Here is a 19,379-nt window from a genome sequence, read left to right on the forward strand (position 1 = left end):
CATACTATTACTACTGTAAACTTTGCAAATAGGACATCAGCCCCTTCAAGTCAATGAACAATAACAAAGTGGGCTGCAATGAACATGCACAACTAATAACTAATATCATCACGCTATAAAGGGTTGGCCTGCGCTGGGTGCGCCCCTCCCCCTATAACTGTTCTGTCTCGCGGAGGAGCTCATTTGTTTGCATCTGTGTAAAATACGCATAGGAAAAAAGAACGACAGAAAGAACGGCTCCCCTCCAGCCGCGACTCGGCTCCCATCGTTCATGTTTATGAGCCGTTCAAAAGAATCGGTTCGTTCGCGAACGTCACAACTCTAATAATGAATGTTAATTTAACTCCGAGAACAGGCTCTATTTATAACACTCAGGACAAACAACGATTATGTAAAATCATAACCAACATCACCTGAACATCTTTTCTCTTAGCATGTCCAGCTGCAATAATGCATTTAAAACAGCCATATAAAATGTTATGTTAAAAAGTCAAGGGTCAAGAGCCCAACTAAAGCAAACATTGACCACTATAATGTTAACCAGTAACTTACCCTTTTCTCCTTCAGTGATTCTGTTTGTGAACTTTAGGTGTCTTCAATAACTCTGTTTTGGGGGACTGAAGACACAAACTTCTGAACATGACACCTGTATCATATCTATGCAAGCAACAAAAAATGTGAATTTGTAAAAAAGTTGACATCATGTGCATGCATATAATGTTTTCACTGGGTGTTTCATGATCGCCAACTACTGACCTGGCATGTGTCCCATGCGTTAGCTCTTTATCTTTCCATTCATCCTTTTGTGACTGACTGAAGTTAGTAAACTGCTGCTGTCACTTGAAAACCAAAACCCCGCCCCCACTTACAAAATGGTCATGGATTTTCCAAATAACAAACCATGGTTGTCCAATTACACACTATACCTTCTGCATAGTAAACAAATAGCCTTTTAACAGGATGATATGAATACGGTTAAGGAGATAAAAAAGGCTGTGAGAGATAAAGTTAGATATAAGGATAAAATTGAGAAACAGTTAAGTGGAAGTAACTTAAGATCAGCCTGGGAAGACATGAAGGAAATGCTAGGGTGTAAAGAAGACAGCAGGATTTTAAAATGAATGGATTCATTTCTGCAAAACAGTTTGTAACTTAACACATTTTATTTAAGGTTTGACGATAATGATTCAGAAGTCAGAAATTGACATTTTAAAACAAGAATTGCCATGCAGTCAATCAACAGCTGCGTGAAATTGTTCAACACATTTTCTCCCAGTCTCTTATGTTACAAAGAGTTGCTGAAATTTGGAAAAAAAATCAATTGTACTTCCTGTAGTTAAGACTGGGTCCCCCCAGGTGATAAATGATTTCAGGCCAGTAGCTCTTACTTCATTAGTTATGAAGTGTTTTGAGAAAGCGGTTAAAGATGAAATTTTACAGCAGTCAAAAGATAGACTTTATCCATTGCAGTTTGCATTTAGACAGGGCAAGAGAGTTGAGGATGCTAGCTCTATCGGTTTAGTCACTTGGAAAAACCCAAGACCCGTGCTAGATTGTTCGTAATCGTTATTGTAATAGAAGCACAATCAGAATAAAAAAAGTCACATGTAAACATGTCAATCGGATTGGATTGGCCAGATCCAACAAAAGTTTTTGATCGGATTGTAAGGGGTGGTGTATTCCTTTTGTAATCCGAGCGAGGGGACATGCAAACACTTAATCGGATCGAAAACCGAAACTGGTAAGTACTGCGCATGCCCAGTGACGTAGAAATAGCATAATGATGTATGATGCACGGAACGAGCTTTTCTTCCTGGTGAATAAAGTGTCATAATAAAGTATCCTGTCATTATAAAACTCCCCTTTTGCTCTGCATCTGTGAAGTGGAAAAGGACAACGTCCCACCAGTCCTTGTTTAAGACTCTCATGAACAGATAACTAGTTTTGGGTGTGGAAAACGGCACTTTTACAACTTTTTTCAAAGTTAGCACTGCATAACAGTTAATGTGCTGGTCATCACCTAATTATGACCTGAAGTAGATAAATATCAAGTTTGCTTTTTAAAACAGTACGTGACAAAAGCAAGACACAATATATATTCATGCAGTGTGCACATGTTAAAAGAGTAAATCCAATCAGAAGCTTGTGATATATAAACGCGCATATCAACTCAATCACTTTATTTAGCATTCATGTAAACACTACTTTCAGATTCTTCAATCAGAATGAATCCATTCTGATGGAAACAAAGTGTCCATGCAAATGCATCTATTACTTACTGAGTTTTAGAAGTTGCCATCAGGCCGTTGTTTCCATGTCGAAAAAAAAAAAAACAGTATATGCTGGTTAAGTATGTTTTGACGCTGGGATGCTGGTTCATACTGGTCATTTGCTGGTTGAAGCTGGTCCATTGCTGGTTTATGCTGGTCCTTTGCCAGCACATGACCAGCATTAACTAGCAAAGGACTACAATAATCAGAGCTGTGGGATTTACAACATGCAAATTCGTCCTCTCCTCCCGAAACACTTTAAAGTAGGTCTCTGCTAAGCAGAGTAAATTTTATATTTACTGTACCTACACAATAGGTATATGATATCACTCGAAAGATCTTGTCAGATTATATTTGTAAGGATCATTATTGCCATTTCCATGGACATCAGCGTATATTTTACAAACTGTAAATTAGGGGTCTCCCCGACTAAGGATTTTCATTATCGAATCGGAATTTACGAATCTTGCTGATATTCGACTGATAGTCGAATCATATGTTTGGGGGCGGGGCAAAATAAATTAAGAAGAGTCAAGTCAGACATTCGACTAACATAATTACGGATATGCAATGAATGTGGTTATTGCTTTTGGAGGTGGATGTTGCTGTTTGGGAACGCAGTTGTTTAACAGTTCTGGGAGGCAATTATACAAAAATTGGCTACTTTGATGACAAACTTTGCTTGGGCATTTCCGAAAGACCATAACAAGATTTCAGATGCTGTGGAAAGAGATCAGTGCGCTGGTTAGTCTGGATTTACCAGCTCAAAGTCACATGACTTCTGATGCACTTAGAGGAATTTATTCGCAGAATGTATTTCCATCTCCCATTATACTCGAATAAACTTTTTTTTTCTCACAAGTCAAAAACCACGTCAAGCTAGCGTAAAAACTTTTTGTGAATTAAGGCATTTTTATTTAAATTCAGCATTTCCATCACTCGATTCTGATGTGATACTTCAAAATGCACATTGCCTAGAAAGACCAAGATGGCGGCGCGAACACACCGCGAGGCTCAGCGTCTCTCCAGATTTTGAAATTTTGCAGTATTATTCCTGCTCATCTCGGGTCTGCTCGTACTGAACAGCTTTGCTTTAACATCATACACCCGACAGGAGCTTTTGGATATTGGTGAGGACTTTTCCAACAGTTTTATCACCAATCTTCGACTCATCCCTGAGATCGCTAGAACACCCGAGGCTACGCACTCTACCCGGCCAAGCGGAAGTGCTCGCAGGCGGCGTCGAGATCGGAAACAAAGGCGGGGGAAGCGCGGAGGTCTAAGAGTCAAGCTAAAGCTAACACCGCTCAGGCTCTCTTTACCCAGCATTTTCCTCGCCAATGTGCGGTCACTGGTGAACAAAATGGATGAGTTACGACTTCGCATCAACCGCAGTCTATATTCCACCAGATGCTAATGCCAAGCTTGCTTTGAACGAACTTCATGCAGCCATTAGTAAGCAACAGACTGCTCACCCGGAGGCTGCTTTTATTGTCGCGGGTGATTTTAATCACTGCAAATTAAAAACAGAGCTCCCCAATTTCACCAGCATGTTTCCTGCCACACCAGAGGAGACAAAACTTTGGATCATGTATACACAAACATTAATGGAGCTTACATCGCGACCCCCCTCCCCCACCTCGGACTGTCTGATCACCTTTCTTTGTTTCTCACCCCTAAGTATTCACCCCTCATCAACCGTGTGAAGCCATCAGTGAGGACCATCAAAGTGTGGTCAACTGGAGCAGACTCTTTACTTCAAGACAGGTTTCAACACACTGACTGGAGTATGTTTGCTTCTCAGGCTGCCTGTGGCTCTCACACGGACATTGATATCTACACCTCCTCTGTACTGGAACACATCAACTCCACCATTGACAGTGTTACAACAGAAAAACAGATAACTACTGTACATACCCTAATCAGAACCCATGGATGAACAAGGAGGTGCGACTTCTGCTGAAAGCCCGCAACACTGCCTTCTGGTCAGATGACGCTCAGGCCTACAGTAAATCCTGAGGCTAACCTGAAAAGGGGCATCAAAAAGGCCAAGTACTGCTACAAGCTGAAGGTAAAGGAACTCTTTTCCAACTCTGACCCCCGGCGCATGTGGAAGGGCATCCAGATCATCAGTGACTACAAGTCAAGCAACTCCACTCCAACGGTCATGGACGTCTCCTTCCTTAACGAGCTAAATGACTTTTATGCTCGCTTCAACAGCGACAGCAAGGAGACGGCCACCAAAATTACGCATTCAGCAGACCACCAGCCTCTCAAACTCACCTCCACAGATGTCCACACTGCACTGAGCCGGATCAACACACGCAAGGCTGCTGGCACTGATGGCATTCCTGGACGTGTGCTTAGGGCATGTGCAGAGCAGCTTGCAGAGGTCTTCACAGACATTTTCAACCTGTCCCTCACCCAAGCAACTGTGCCAACATGTTTTAAGTCCACATCCATTGTGCCAGTACCGAAACACTCCTCCCCAATGTGCCTGAATGACTATTGCCCTGTAGCACTCACACCCATCATTATGAAGTACTTTGAGCGACTGGTCCTAGCACACCTCAAAGACTGCCTCCCACCCACACTGGACCCACACCAATTTGCCTACCGCAGAAATAGGAGCACAGAGGATGCAGTATGCACAGTGCTGCAATCTGCACTCACACACCTAGACCATAACAACACGTATGTTAGGATGTTGTTTGTTGACTTTAGTTCAGCATTTAACACCGTCATTCCCTCCAAGCTGACCACAAAACTTGGAGACCTGGACATTAACACCTCCCTCTGCAACTGGATTATGGAATTTCTGACCAACAGGCCTCAGCATGTTAAGTCAGGCCACACCCACTCCACCACCATCACACTTAGCACACAGCCCTGTGGTACGCCAGTGTTGAGTCCATTCCTTTACTCCCTTTACACCCACGACTGCAAGCCTGTGCATGGATCCAACTCCATCATTAAGTTTGCAGACGACACCACAGTGATTGGCCTCATCACAGACAACGATGAGTTTGCCTACAGGGAAGAGGTACAGCACCTGGCCACATGGTGCGCTGACAATAACCTGCTCCTTAACACCAATAAGACTAAGGGGCTCATTGTGGACTTCAGGAAGAAGAAAGGAAGCACACATGACCCCATCCACATTAACGGGATGGTTGTTGAACGTGTCTCCAGCTTCAAGTTCCCGGGAACCACCATCTCGGAGGAACTGTCATGGGCCACAAACACCTCCAGCCTGGTCAATAAGGCTCACCAACGCCTTTTCTTCCTCAGGACACTGAAGAAGAACCAGCTGTCTTCATCCATCCTGGTGAACTTCTACCGGTGTGCGATTGAGAGCATCCTGACCAGTTGCATCACAGTCTGGTATGGGAACTGCTCAGTGGCTGACCTCAAGGCACTGCAGAGGGTGATGAAAACTGCCGAACGCATCACAGGGACACCACTTCCTGCTCTTGAGGACATCCAGAGGAAACGCAGTCTACGACGAGCTCGCAGCATTCTCAAGGACTCCTCTCACCCTGATCATGGACTGTTTAAACTCCTGCCCTCCACACTTTTACATAATCCATCTGTATAGTATGTCCATAGTACACCTATCTGTATATCATGCTAATAGTATTTAAAATCTGTAAATTATGTCCATAATACTTATCTGTATAGTTATTGTACATATTATAGACCTTGTCTATTCTGTACTAACTGCTTATTGCACTTCTGGTTAGATGCTAACTGCATTTCGTTGCCTTGTACCTACATGTGCAGTGACAATAAAGTTGAATCTAATCTAATCTAATAGAGTCATAGCAACAGAAAGATCAAAGCTGAGAAAGCTGCGGAAGGAACCGTGACTGACATATCGTCTCACACTATCTAGCTGCATTTAAACACTCGGTCAATCAGATCAGAGGAAATGAACAAACACAGGAAGAGCTCAGAGTATTTAAAGAAAAAGTTTTGAGCATATAATGAAAAGGAGGACTGACAGAAATAGAAGATGGCTGATAAATGTTATTTGTGTCTGCTGAGACTGATCTTTCTCTCTTCACTTCTCACAGGTAAAGAAAACTCTAAATTAATATTCAAGGCATTTAGTGGAATTAGTCTGAGAAATAGTTAATTTGAACATGATCAGTTTATTATTGGCTACATTCATGCTGTGATCTCAGAGTTGTGCCATGCTACAGAACATACTGGACATAAATGACCTGGGGTCTCATTTATAAACGTGTATGCACAAAGTGGGCAGAGAAATATGCACAGGCAATTTTCCACACATACTGTCATTTATTAAAAAAAATAAACTTGCTGTAAATATTTACACACCTTACAGACTCTCTAGACCATGCATACAAACTATTTTCCTGGAAAAAGTAATCAACGATTTTAAACTGTTTTTGGGTTCGATATACACAGTTACATGAAATATTCAACTCTCATTAATGGAGATAAACACTGAAATTACATGAAGTCATTACACAAAAGTTATTACTAAAATTTTATATGAATATAGACATATTTGTAGGCTAGTGGATGCACCTGTTAACTTTTTCCTGTGGTATGTTATGTTTTAATGACAGTGAGGAGTGCTATAGGTGCACAATAATTCATCTGTAAACTAAACTGCACATCTCATTCTATGAGAATATATATATATATATATATATATATATATATATATATATATATATATAATGTCATTCCTGTGTATGCTCCCAATGTCTGCTCGATTTACAAATAATTTATATATATATATATATATATATATATATATATATATATATATATATATATATATATATATATATATATATATAAATCCTAAACCAGTGTCATTACATCATAGAAATATAGACTAGAAAATATATTTACACTTGCTCTGTCCTACGTCCATGACACTGACTCACTGCGGAGTTGCCAGTTTTAATATTAACAGCTCTTAACCCCGAATATGGACTTCGGTGGTTAGATGCATGATGGGCTTGTATAAAAAAAAAAAACTTTAGGTCTTTTCAGCATTAAAGGTCCCGTTTTTCGTGCTCTTTTGAAGCTTTGTGTTTACAGTGTGCAATATAACGTGTTCATGTTTCGCGTGTAAAAAAACAGTATTTTTCACACAATTCACAGCTCTACCATCTAGTTAAAGCTAAACAGCATTGCCCTTTTTGTAATAAGTTACAGAAACTGTTAAACTCACCAACTTAAATAATAAAATACACTTACCAGTTGTGGTCCATAAACAACGCCTTCTCCAGACTAAGGGGGAACTGCTCCATCTTTCAAGAATAATCTTTGTGCGAATCCACCATTAAACTGATTGAGATTGAGGAAGCTGTCCTCAGGAAAATGTGCTGAACATGATAGTTTTACATGTGGAGTATAATTTTCGAGAACCGAGTTAAACATAAATTGTAACCATTGATCTCCAAGTACAGCGTCCCTGGGAAGGCCAAACAAAGGTGATTGGACTGTGATGAGATGAAAATAACAGCGTTTCGACGACATGGTGACAAACACAAACGCAACTCTTCCTCTTCTCTGTCGGAGTGCAACAAGACCACGCCCCCTTTTTTGTGTATTCATGTGGGCGGAGGTTAGTCAAAAAATGGTTTTAGTGATGTCATTACTGCAGGAACTAGAGAGATGTAGTCCAAACAGGTCGTTAGTTGTAGGCGAATTCTGTTAAATAAAATATCTCACTTGGCAACATTACACACTAACTAAAGTTTAAAACATGGTATTACGAAGAACAGGACCTTTAAGGTAATACTGCTTTTTCTTTAATAATCTTATCAATGTTCACGAGTTCACGCTTACATATAATTAGCTGAAGTATGGTATGCGTATTTGGCGTGCTCTCCGGGGAAGGGCTCCGAGCTCGGGAATGGCCTGAACCTAGAGTACCCCCCAAAAAGCAAATGGACAAGAGGACAGCCACCAGATTAAAACGCCCCCCAAAAAAGACATTGAGTACTGGCAGGGTCTGATTTATTTTCTGAGAAGTCATCTCGTCGGCGGGCCGGAAGACCCTACGTACTCCAATGGGAGCGACTTTAGCGTTGGAAGGGTAGGCCCTACCGGCTCGAGCCGATGCATTGAGCCGATGCTCAACCGGAGCTCACAGCATTGGAACAGTGAGTCTTACCGGCCGATGAGGAGGAGCAGCGTGGTAGTATAGCCCAACCGGAATAGGTACGGGCCCTACTGGCTGATAGGCCACTGCTATTAAGAGGGTGAAGGGCAAATGGCTGACCGAGAGGGCCCATGAAGCCTCCGGACGACGGACGTCTGGGTCCTCTCGGTTTGGCAGATAAAAAGTTTTTTGGGCTGACTAACAAGGAGACTCTTGCGACATCCGACAGGAGGTCAGTACTCACAGCATCAGATGGATGAGACTAGCTTGCGGGCAGCAAGTATGAAATCCGACCGGGAGAACTTTCGCCGACGTCTGACGGGAGCACACGCATCAGACGGATAAGCCTCTCCAGACAGGGAGAGGAAAAGGTAAGGTTACCTAGCTGGGAGACTCTCACTGACGTCCGATGGGAGCACACGCATCGAACGGGTAAGCCTCGCTGGCTGTAGAGTAGAAAGGTAAAGATGTCTGGCCGGGAGGCTCTCGCCAGCATCTGGTGGGAGCTCAAAACTCGCGGCACCAGAAGGGTAAGTCTCACTGACCATAAAAGGGGAAAGTTGGGTTGACTAACTGGGAGGCTCTCGCCGATGTTTGGCCCATGGCATCAAACGGGTAAGCCTTCTGGTCATAAAATATGGAAAAGTAAAGTTTTCTAGCCGGGAGGCATCTCGCTGGCATCTGGTGGTGCTGGCATCAATACTCGCCGCACCAGAGAGGTAAGTCTCGACGACCTTAAAAGAGGAAGTTAAGGTTGTAGCTGGTAAGCTCTCTCCGATGTACGATGGGAGCACACGGCATCGGACGAGTAAGCCTTGCTGGCCATAAAATAGAAGATGTAAGGTTGTCTAGCTGGGAGGCTCTCGCCAGCATCTGGTGGGAGCTCAAAACTCGCGGCACCGGATGGGTAAGTCTCACTGACCATAAAAGGGGAAAGTTGGGGTTGACTAACTGGGAGGCTCTCGCCGATGTTCGGCTCATGGAATCAAACGGGTAAGCCTTCTGGTCATAAAATATGGAAAAGTAAAGTTTTCTAGCTGGGAGGCTCTCGCTAGCATCTGGTGGTGCTGGCATCAATACTCGCGGCACCAGATAGGTAAGTCTCGATGACCGTAAAAGAGGAAGTTAAGGTTGTAGCTGGTAGGCTCTCGTCGACATACGATGGGAGCACACGGCATCAGACGAGTAAGCCTTGCTGGCCATAAAATAGAAGATGTATGGTTGTCTAGCTTGGGAGGCTCTCGCCGGCATCTGGTGGGAGCTCAATACTCGTGGCATCAGATGTGGGTAAGTCTCAACAACCATAAGGGGGAAGTTAAGGTTGTTTTGCTGGGAGGTTCTCACCAACGTACGATGGGAGTGACCAGCATGGAACGGGTAAGCCTTCTGGCAATAAAATAGAAGATGTAAGGTTGTCTAGCTGGGAGGCTCTCGTCGGCATCTGGTGGGAGCTCAATACTCGTGGCACCAGATGGGTAAGTCTCGACGACCGTAAGGGGAAGTTAAGGTTGTTTAGCTGGGAGGTTCTCACCAACGTACGATGGGAGCGTGCAGCATCGAACGGGTAAGCCTATGCTGGCTGTAGATCGAAAAGTTAAGGTTGTCTAGCCTAAAGGCTCTCGCTGGCATTCGGTGGGAGATCAGTGCTTGCGGCACTTAATGGGTATACCTGTAGTCGGATGTAAAGGCCAAGAAAGCTTGACCAGGAGGGTTCTTGCAGCCTTTGACGAGAGTTCAATATTCACGCACGGATGTGTAAGCGATGCCGTTAGTTGGAGGGAAACATCCACTCGACCGGGACAGCTCTTGCGCCATCTGATGGGGTTTAAATACTCACGGCATCAGATGGGTAACTGCGCCGGTAGTTTGTCGGAAAAGGCAAGGTTTGCTCAACCGGGAGGTAGTCTGACGGGAATTCAATAGTCACTGTATGGGATGGGTGAGCCTTGCCAGTAGTTGGAGAATTAATTATTTTATTTATTTATTTTGTTTTAATATTATGTATTTATTGATTTATTTTTTACGCTGGAAGCACTTTGCAGCACCTGATGGAGAGTTCAATACACAGAGCAATTTGAGTTGTCTAAAGGGGATGGTATGAGGGTTAAGCAAATCCAATAAACTGCTTCTGATAATGTTCGAAAATCTTTGATCGGCTTGCATTCGAAGTTAAGCGTACGACAAAATAGAATTTCCTGTCCTGTCAGTGTACCTCGTATAAGTGCCATGAATCTGGATGCATGGGCATAGCTTAAAGCATAGGTGATGTCATCCTTTCCCAGCCAAGAGCTTAATATTAATATTAATTTTTTTCTTCTCTCCATATTGATTGCATGATCATTGTTATATGGTTGTGAGAGAGAATTCATCGAGAGCCATCAAGGTGATTATGCTTTTAAACTACAAATTATGTGGAGCTGACGAATTGATTAGGAGTTTTCAAATTCTTGGTAAAGAATTTTCGGATTAACTCTTTAGAACCTAAAGCTAAAATTGGCCGTTTTCACTCATTTTGGTTCTTTGAGTATAAAATTATAATATAATGTGGTATCTTCAAGTGTAAGGTGTCATTTTTTTCAGAAAATTATAGGCTTTCAGGAAATTACAGTTATTGTACATTATTTTGTGTAATGAGTTAGTAAATAGAATTTAAATAGACAAAAAAATTAAAAATGGGAAGAAATTGTACTGGTTTTTATTTAGAAAAAATCTGAAAACTCATGATCGAAAGAATCTAATGCCTCAATCTTGAAAAAGGAACTATAATACCTACATACAAGTCTTTTTGAGACACTGGATTGCACAGTTTTCACTCAGGAGCCATTTGTTGTACTCCAGTTCTCCAGGCGTTTTTGGATCCTTCAATCCAGTCATTTAAATGGGGTGCTCTCTGAAGCAGTTCCTGTCTAACGGCAAGCATAGTCCCACATCACATTCCTGGCACTTCCATTGATTGCTCCTTTTGCATCGTATGCAACTCTGTGAAAGGTCTTGAGTATCACTCACAGGAACAGGCAGATGATCGCATCTCTCTCAAGCTGCCATCCAGGGTAACACCTGTGAGCGGAACAGCTAGCAGCTCCTGAAAGTTTTGCCGTGTCATGAGCTTATCATGGTGGATGGCACACAGCTCTTTGTGTAAAATGAAGCTGTTGGTCACTGCAATGTCCAGGAAGTGCTGGAAAATGGTCACATACGACTTGTTTTATGGGGCACCGACTTTGTTCTGAGCATCTTGTTGGAGGTGTCAAGTCCCCCCATGTACTTATTGTACAGCTACAGCATGCGACCACGGCCCCGGCCCCGGCCCCTCTGAGATGGTGTTGTGTTCGATGTAGATGGCCCATTTGCTTCTTCGTAGATAACTGGAGAAGCCACACTGAGAAAAAAACAAAAACATAAAAAAAGCAGCATTTGTTACAAACTCACTATATATGTACATAAAAATACTTTTCATTATGAAGCAATTTATTAGTAAGAAAATTTGAAAAAAATATATATATATAAATATATAATAAATAAATAACTATAATAATAATACAATAAAATAATAAAAATAAAGCCTGCAGTTACTTACATTTGCATACAATCATGCACCTACACACACACACAAATATACAGATATAGACATAAATGCATGCATGCACAAAGTCACGCATGCACATACACACACACATTTGCATACACATCATAGACTGTATAAGATACACACGTGCACACATACACAAACAGATACACATGCACACAGATACACACAAACAGATATACACATACACACAGATATACACATGCACACATTAGCAGTAGCACACACAAACACACACATAAACGTATGCACACATGCATGGCACTTACACAAACATACATATACACATACACGCACACATTCGCATACACACATTCGCTTACACACACAGAGAGAGAGAGAGATAGAGATAGATATGTCCATGCACTTACGTACAAACGTGCACCCATACACATAACGCTAACGTTACATGAGCAAATATGGACGCATGCATGCACATACGCGCTTACACATGTGTGCAACGCAGATATAAGTGTGTGAAACCGTGTTTTTTCGAACAGAAACACGGAGTCTGACAAAAATCAATTCAATCGCCTCCTCTCGTGTAAAAGCTTTTTTCGCCATGTTTTTGTTCGTTTTTTGTTTATATTTCACAATCTCAAACTTTCAAACCTGCTGCGCTCCATATCTCCCACTTCAAATCCGCCCTTCCCCCTCTCCCCGAAAGCCGCTGTGATTTTCTGCTGGAAAGCATGCAGTTACCGTACACAGCAAAATATCCAGTGTTGTTTAGTGTTGTTTTTATGGTGTTAATTTATCAGAGTTAAAAAGTGTTGATTCTGGTGTTGATTTGAATGGCAATAACACTTGCAGTGTTAATCAGTGGTCGGAGTCAGTGTAATAACAGCGAGTTGACATAGTTGACACTGGTGATGAGTTGATTCAATTTCCGGTCCTTGGAGATCATTTCCTTTTTGATTAATGGCGGACGACCACGAGGAGAGTACAGTGTTCAAACAGGTATAATATTTAATAACCTCTTAAATTGACCAATTTTCATCATGTTTTGTTTACGTTTCTCACCGTTCAAAATAATTTGAGTACGTTTCTCAACATTGCCAGAGTGCTAACATAATTTATTTTCAGATAACATAACGCGACAGACCACTGACAGGATCTCAAGGCGATTTAGTTGTACCACTTTTTAGCTAGCAAATTGAGGTAATAATGGCATTGTTTGTGCAAGTGAGCAATTTTAAACGTACGTTTTCTTAAATTTTAGAATCTGGGGTAGATAGTTAATTTCTGTGGTTTGTGTAACTTAACGGTTACTGTTATCTATTAATTAATGCAAATAGCGCAGCATCCATATTCCCCTTCTTTGGGTTCACGTTATTTGTGTTGCCAAAATAAGACTGTGACGAGTGGGGCGGGGCCGAGGGACATGGGAGCGAGGCCGGTGGAGTGATTGGAGATGAACTACACCTGTTCGACCCGCCGGTCTCGAGGCCCATGGAGGAGATGGAAGGATATAAAACTGGAGCGACGACAGTGAAGGACGAGAGAGGACCAGGCCTGGGATTTTAGTTGTGTTTTGGTTTTATTTGCGCGCACCAGTCGTCCGTGAGGGGCTGGTGCGCTGTTTTGTGTTTATTTTGAAATTATTAAAATGTTCATTTTGATTGTCCGCCGGTTCCCGCCTCCTTCTTCCCGATGACTAGGAAGTGTTAATTCATTACAAAGATATTTTAATGCATTTTTGTCTCCAATATTTTAGTATAACTGTGCATTGTTCGACAAATAATGTCTGACTGTTGAAGTGAGCAGCAATCAGTAACGCGCGCTTTTTTTCTTTTCTTTTTTTTACGACCTTGAATGGACAGCCTCGGATAGTCCGAGGAATTTACAGTATATCGCTGTTACTCTCATCTTCAAAGTAAACGGAAGCGGATATAAATTATCAGATAATCAAGCTAGAAGCGTTTTCCTGAACTTGTATTTTCTGCCAGCGTATGATTGATTGTGAACTAATTCGCTCATTTGAGACACGTGATTGATGCTTAATCTGCAATAGCAGATACGAATCAACTTGCTGCAATTTCACTTTAATGTAACGTAAACTGTTGTGGGGTGACAGATGGATCCTCTTACAACAGCGGCTCGCTGGATTTTCTTATTAATAGTCATTTGCATTTTTCTTTACCAACAGTTTTTCGTCATGTTGGTTAAAGTTCAATATCAAGGTGTGAAGAAATTTGTAAAACTGAACAGCGATAGTACGTTCCAAAACTTTCTCACTGAAGCTAAGCTAAGAATTTTTTGCTACTACTTAGAAATGTACTTAGTCGTAGAACTATGCTTGAGGTATAATCCCACAGGGCTTGTGTATGTTAACACCACAATAAGGTCTCATTTGTTAACAATAATTAATGTGCAAACTAACAATTACTAAATTTAGGTTTAATAAGTAGAACTGTTCATTTTAGTTAATGGTGCATTCATGTTAACAGATAAAACTTTTGATATTCGTAATGCTAATGCATTAGGAAATGTTGAGATTAACATTAAGTTTATTAAATGCTGTTAACTAATGAGAAATTATAAAGTTAGTGTGTGTGTCTGTATATATATATATATATATATATATATATATATATATATATATATATATATAATAAATACTTTTTATTTTTAATGCTATTGTTAAAATTACCTTTCAGTTAAGAGCAAATTTGCTTTAGAAAGAACTGCAGCTCTTGAGGTCTTTGATACAAACACAGCTGTGGAAGAGGACATCTTCCATGAATTGATTGAAGGCAGTCCACATTTATGCCTATCAGTAATATGTCTGGAAGAAAATATCTCTGCTGGTTTGTGTGAAGGTAAGTATGTAACACTTTATATAGTCTTTCTAGTACTCCAGTGTAATTATCCTGGGGATAAAATGCATTTGGGTCAGATAAACACATTTACCTTTAGCAGATGCTGCAGGAGTCTTTAGCAGTTTTTTGAATATTATCACATTTGTTTGGGTTAATATCCAATCATGAAAAGGTGGAAAAAAGGATCAGGTGGTTAACGGTGTTGACTGCAGCTAGATATAACCGAATGAGAACTGACAAGTGTGTATCCTTAGTTATTGTTACTATTTTTGTTTTAAAGGGTTAGTTCACCCCAAAAATGTAAATTACTCACCCTCCTTCCTTCCATTTAATCTTAACTGAGCTTTCTGATCCCTCCATAGTAGAGCTTAGATTCTCTGCCCGAGCCCGAGCTCCGGCTCGACCCGGCCCGGCCCGCCGACATTTCCCGCCACCGTCCTCGGGCCGGGTCGGGCCCTTGATAAAGCACGTCACGCGTCATGCGCAGCGTCTCGTCCACTCGCAGTCTCGCATGCGTGATGCATCACACCTGCTGTGCGTGCTGTACTATTCTGTAGAATAAGTGCAACATGGAGCTTGAAGAAGTAAAGAATAAAATTAAAACAGGAGAATTAACTTTGAGCAAGTTTGGAGGAAAATCGGAGGTATGGAAACATTTTAAACTAGTCGTGGGGAGTGACAACATATGTGTTGGCTTTGACTCGTGCATTAAATGCGGCACGCATATATATATATATAACTGCGCAGCTTCCCCGTAGCATAAATGATCTAGCACAGCAGCACCTGCTGTAAAAAAAAAAAAATAAAAAAATCTGGCGCCTCCCCTGGTTATAACGGCCCACATATTAAAAATGGTCGGGTTTAAATCGGCCTCGGGCTCATAATTACAGTGAACGTGTCGGGTCGGGCCGGGCTCGGACACAACGTGCTAGGGTAGGGTCGGGCTTGATTTGTTGGGCCCGATCTAAGCTCTACTCCATAGACTGCAACATAATTGCAACTGTCAAGGCCCATAAAGTTAGTAAAGATATCATTAACATAGTCCATGTGACCACAGTGGTTTCATCAAAAATATCTTTAAGATAAATGAAGTTCTAACTGGTTTGGAATGACATGAGGCGGAGAAATTAATGACAAATGTTATTTTGCTGAAGTAACCCTTTGATTGGATTTCTGATACAAAATTATTGCTGCAAAAGTAAAGAACATTTATACAAAGCCCTGTTTGGTTTAATGCCTTTAGAAAAAACATGAAAATTGTTTTGCCTTTCTCTTTCAAGAGTTTTCACCCACAAGATCGTCAACCCCCAGCACATGCACGGATACTTTTTCACTCTCTTCAACTGACCATGAAGAGACAGAGAGAGCAGTGCATATTCAAGCCACAATGGCCAGCAACAGTTTTAACAAAGACTCTGAAAAGGCAAAAGGGGTATGTATGCATGTTTTTCCTTATGGTTAACATATCGATATAATAATACTTTCACCCTTTAGTAGTCTTCCAAGTGTTCACCTGTATTGTGGTATGTTTAATCAGATTGTCCAAGATGCACTGGAAAAAAAATCTGGTGGTGAGGAAGTGCTTGAAGAATACCAGAAAACTAAAACTTTAAAGCACAGCACCAGATGTCAGCTTGTTAATATTGTTGTCAGTCACATGACAGAAATTCACGGGTAAAACTACAATGCACAGATGCAAGAAATACACACAGCTGTGTCATTTGGTGTAGAAAACAAGGTTAAGTTTAACATTATATCTATATATATATATATTTTATTTTTTTTTACACTGAAGGAGGATCCCCACCCGCAAACAGAGGGAAACCTATGCCTTGGGAATTATTTCTCTCTTTCCTAGCCTGAGAGACCCGTTTTCAACAAAGGGCTATGTAAGAATCTTTTGTATTGATGTATTTGTAACAGAATCTAGTTGGACATGACGTTTTATGCTCCTTTTTGTGGCATGTAATAGCAGTTTATCTTTTAAATGTTATGACTAATGTAATATTCAAATTTTACAAGGTGTTCTATTGGCTTTCTGACAGGAGCATTTCTACGATCCGGAAAAGGGAACCGGGTTCATCTCCTGGTGCCTTAAAACTTTGTCGAGGAAGAACCCAAAACGTGTTCACTTGGAAATGACTGAAAGTGGAGGACCAAGTCGACGAAGGAGGAGCGATGATGTGCAACAACTTGAAGGAGATGCATGCAGAGAGGCAATTTCTTTCCTTGTCCATACAGCTGATGAAGCCGAAGTTTTGCAAAAGATGAAGGGAACTTTCAAGCATAGACAAGAACTGGTACATAATCCTGAAAGATCAGCTGATGTCCTTGATGTCTTTCCAAGATATTTGGATGTAAAAGGATTGGTAAATAAAACATTTATTCTCCTTTTCAAAGATTGTTTTAAGTGTTTTAGATATGTCTGCTTTTTTAAGTGTTGCTAAGGTTACTCTTTGACATTATTGCTACTTGGACTCATTCGTTCATAATTTATCACTCTCGCTCGTACAGTACATGCCAGTGAAAGATTTTGAAAGAATTCAAGTAAATACTTTAATTTCTATGTTTGACTCATTTGGACATTCATGATGTTTTAGTCTTTACATGTGCACACTATCGATTTTTGGTGGTAAAAGACTAAAGTAATTTCTTAGAAATCTTGTAATATGTTTTGTCTTTAGATTAATCAGGACTTTGCTCTGCTCTTCAATGCTGAAACTTCCAACAAGTTTCTTGAGCGGTGGGAGACAGCATTCAAGCAAAAGTTCATCAATGAAGCCCAGTCTCTTACATCAACAGCAGAAATTCGGTGTCTTCTCAATGCAGCATGTGGACAAGGTTCTGAAAATGGTTGGCATAATTTGTGAAGATGTCAATTTCATATTAACTCTGGATTCTTGTTATTGTGAGCACTAAATTTTTGTTTTTCTTTTATCCTAAATTGCCCACCATAAACATCTACTCATTCAGATTGGGACAGTGACATGTCATCGGTCCTGCTGCTGTTGCATCTCCTGCCTCCTGCTCCAGGGATGAAGAAGACTAAGATCAGTCCAACAGAGGCTGTTGACAGACTTGTGCATTTCCATAAGGTAAAAATATTGTTGCAGAATTGTGAATATTTGATTATGATTTTGGTTATAAACCCTAAAATGCAATGGCTTTCAATCATGGTCTTTGGGACTCAACCCTCTGCACATTCTGTCTCTCTGACCTGACACAGAAAATTCGGTCTTTTACTCACCCTCAGGTTGTTCCTGGCTGCTTTGGACAGCAATTGACTTACATAGTAGGGAAAAAAAATACTATGATGGTTAATGGCTGCCCAAAGCGTCCTGTTTAAATACTTCAAAATATCTTGTGTTCAGTAGTACAAAGATGTATAAAGGTTTGGAATAACCAGTGGTTAACAACCTTTTCTGTAAATTACAGGTTTTTCATTTTTGGGTGAACTAACCCTTTAGTTTATTACATGGAGCTCTTACATAATGAGGTGAAGTTCTGAATCGGGGAGACATACAACTTGCAGAGCAAAGGGTCCACAGGACAGTGATTGAAAATCACTGGCAAAATGTCTAAAATGTTCCTATTAACTGATTGCACATGTTCACTTGCATTATATTGACCTTCAGCTCTCAGATGTCCATGTACAACTCTTTGTTTGTGTTCTAATGAAGTAAGTCAGTCGCATAGTTTGGTTTGGCTGGGGGTGTATCAGCACGTTATTTGATTTTATTTATTTATTTATTTATTTTTATTTTTTGTTGAATTTCTTTTAATAACATTTTCCTTTTAATATAATACACAAAGCATGATATAAACTAGTTTTGTTTGGCACATATTGGGTTAAGGTGTTTTATATAGATTTTTTTTTTTTTTTTTTTTTTTTTAATAATGCATTTATCATTTCACATTGTAAAAAAAAAAAAAAATTTTTTCTAATTTTTGTCTATGCTCTTTTCAGTCCTGCACCAGTATTGAAGGCCATCTCAGTGGGAGGGAGGGCCACCAGCCATTCCTACTGGGATCAGGAAGGATTAAGGGCAGGATCGACCACTTCTACGTCGTTGTGAACAAGCGCCTCATCCCTTGCGCTGGATCCAGCTCCTTGAGTGCCTTTGATGAACTTTTTAAAGTTCACTATGTCTTCAACCTGTCCTACGAGGAATCCCTGGTCAACTTCTTTACCTTCCTGCAGACTACAGTTTACAACATAGATGTTGGTCTTTCAAGTGAGTCTCCAAGAGTAAGGGAACTGCGTGCAAAGCTTTTAAATTAGTTTAAATGTTGAAGTGTTTCCTCTGTAAAAGTCTGCATGCAAACAGCCACTCTTTGATAGCTCATCTAAGAGTCACACACAGTTTCTATCCTTCCTTAAAGTTTAGGTTGTTATGTGCACAGAGTGGCTGTAGTCGGCAGTTTTGCTCATATTCTGGTTTTCGAAAGCATTTGAACAGTTTTCATGTTGTTGATGCCAGTTCAGCTTTTGATTTGCCATCTGGTGAACTGTCATTTCAAAATGTTAATAATCAGTCAGGTTCTTTGTT

General features: G+C 40.8%; 1 protein-coding gene across 1 annotated transcript; it reads left to right on the forward strand.

The window, feature by feature from the left end:
* Positions 1 to 12,928: 12,928 nt before the first annotated feature.
* Positions 12,929 to 19,111, forward strand: LOC132160854 (uncharacterized). Its single transcript, XM_059570941.1, has 8 exons — positions 12,929 to 12,950; positions 14,668 to 14,829; positions 16,110 to 16,261; positions 16,367 to 16,503; positions 16,625 to 16,718; positions 17,514 to 17,682; positions 17,863 to 17,924; positions 18,797 to 19,111. Exons 1-8 carry the CDS (start codon positions 12,929 to 12,931, stop codon positions 19,109 to 19,111), a joined length of 1,113 nt encoding a protein of 370 aa, XP_059426924.1.
* The last annotated feature ends 268 nt before the right edge of the window (positions 19,112 to 19,379 follow it).

The sequence above is a fragment of the Carassius carassius genome, chromosome 1, assembly GCF_963082965.1.
Source record: "Carassius carassius chromosome 1, fCarCar2.1, whole genome shotgun sequence".
Taxonomy (NCBI): Eukaryota; Metazoa; Chordata; class Actinopteri; order Cypriniformes; family Cyprinidae; genus Carassius; species Carassius carassius.

Bases quoted from the DNA above. Each gene is read 5' to 3' on its own strand.
- LOC132160854 (XM_059570941.1), top strand. From the start codon at position 12,929: ATGGCGGACGACCACGAGGAGA. The intron at 16,504-16,624 runs GTAAAACTACAA...TTTACACTGAAG, and splicing joins CACATGACAGAAATTCACGG to GAGGATCCCCACCCGCAAAC. The intron at 17,925-18,796 runs GTAAAAATATTG...TGCTCTTTTCAG, and splicing joins GACTTGTGCATTTCCATAAG to TCCTGCACCAGTATTGAAGG.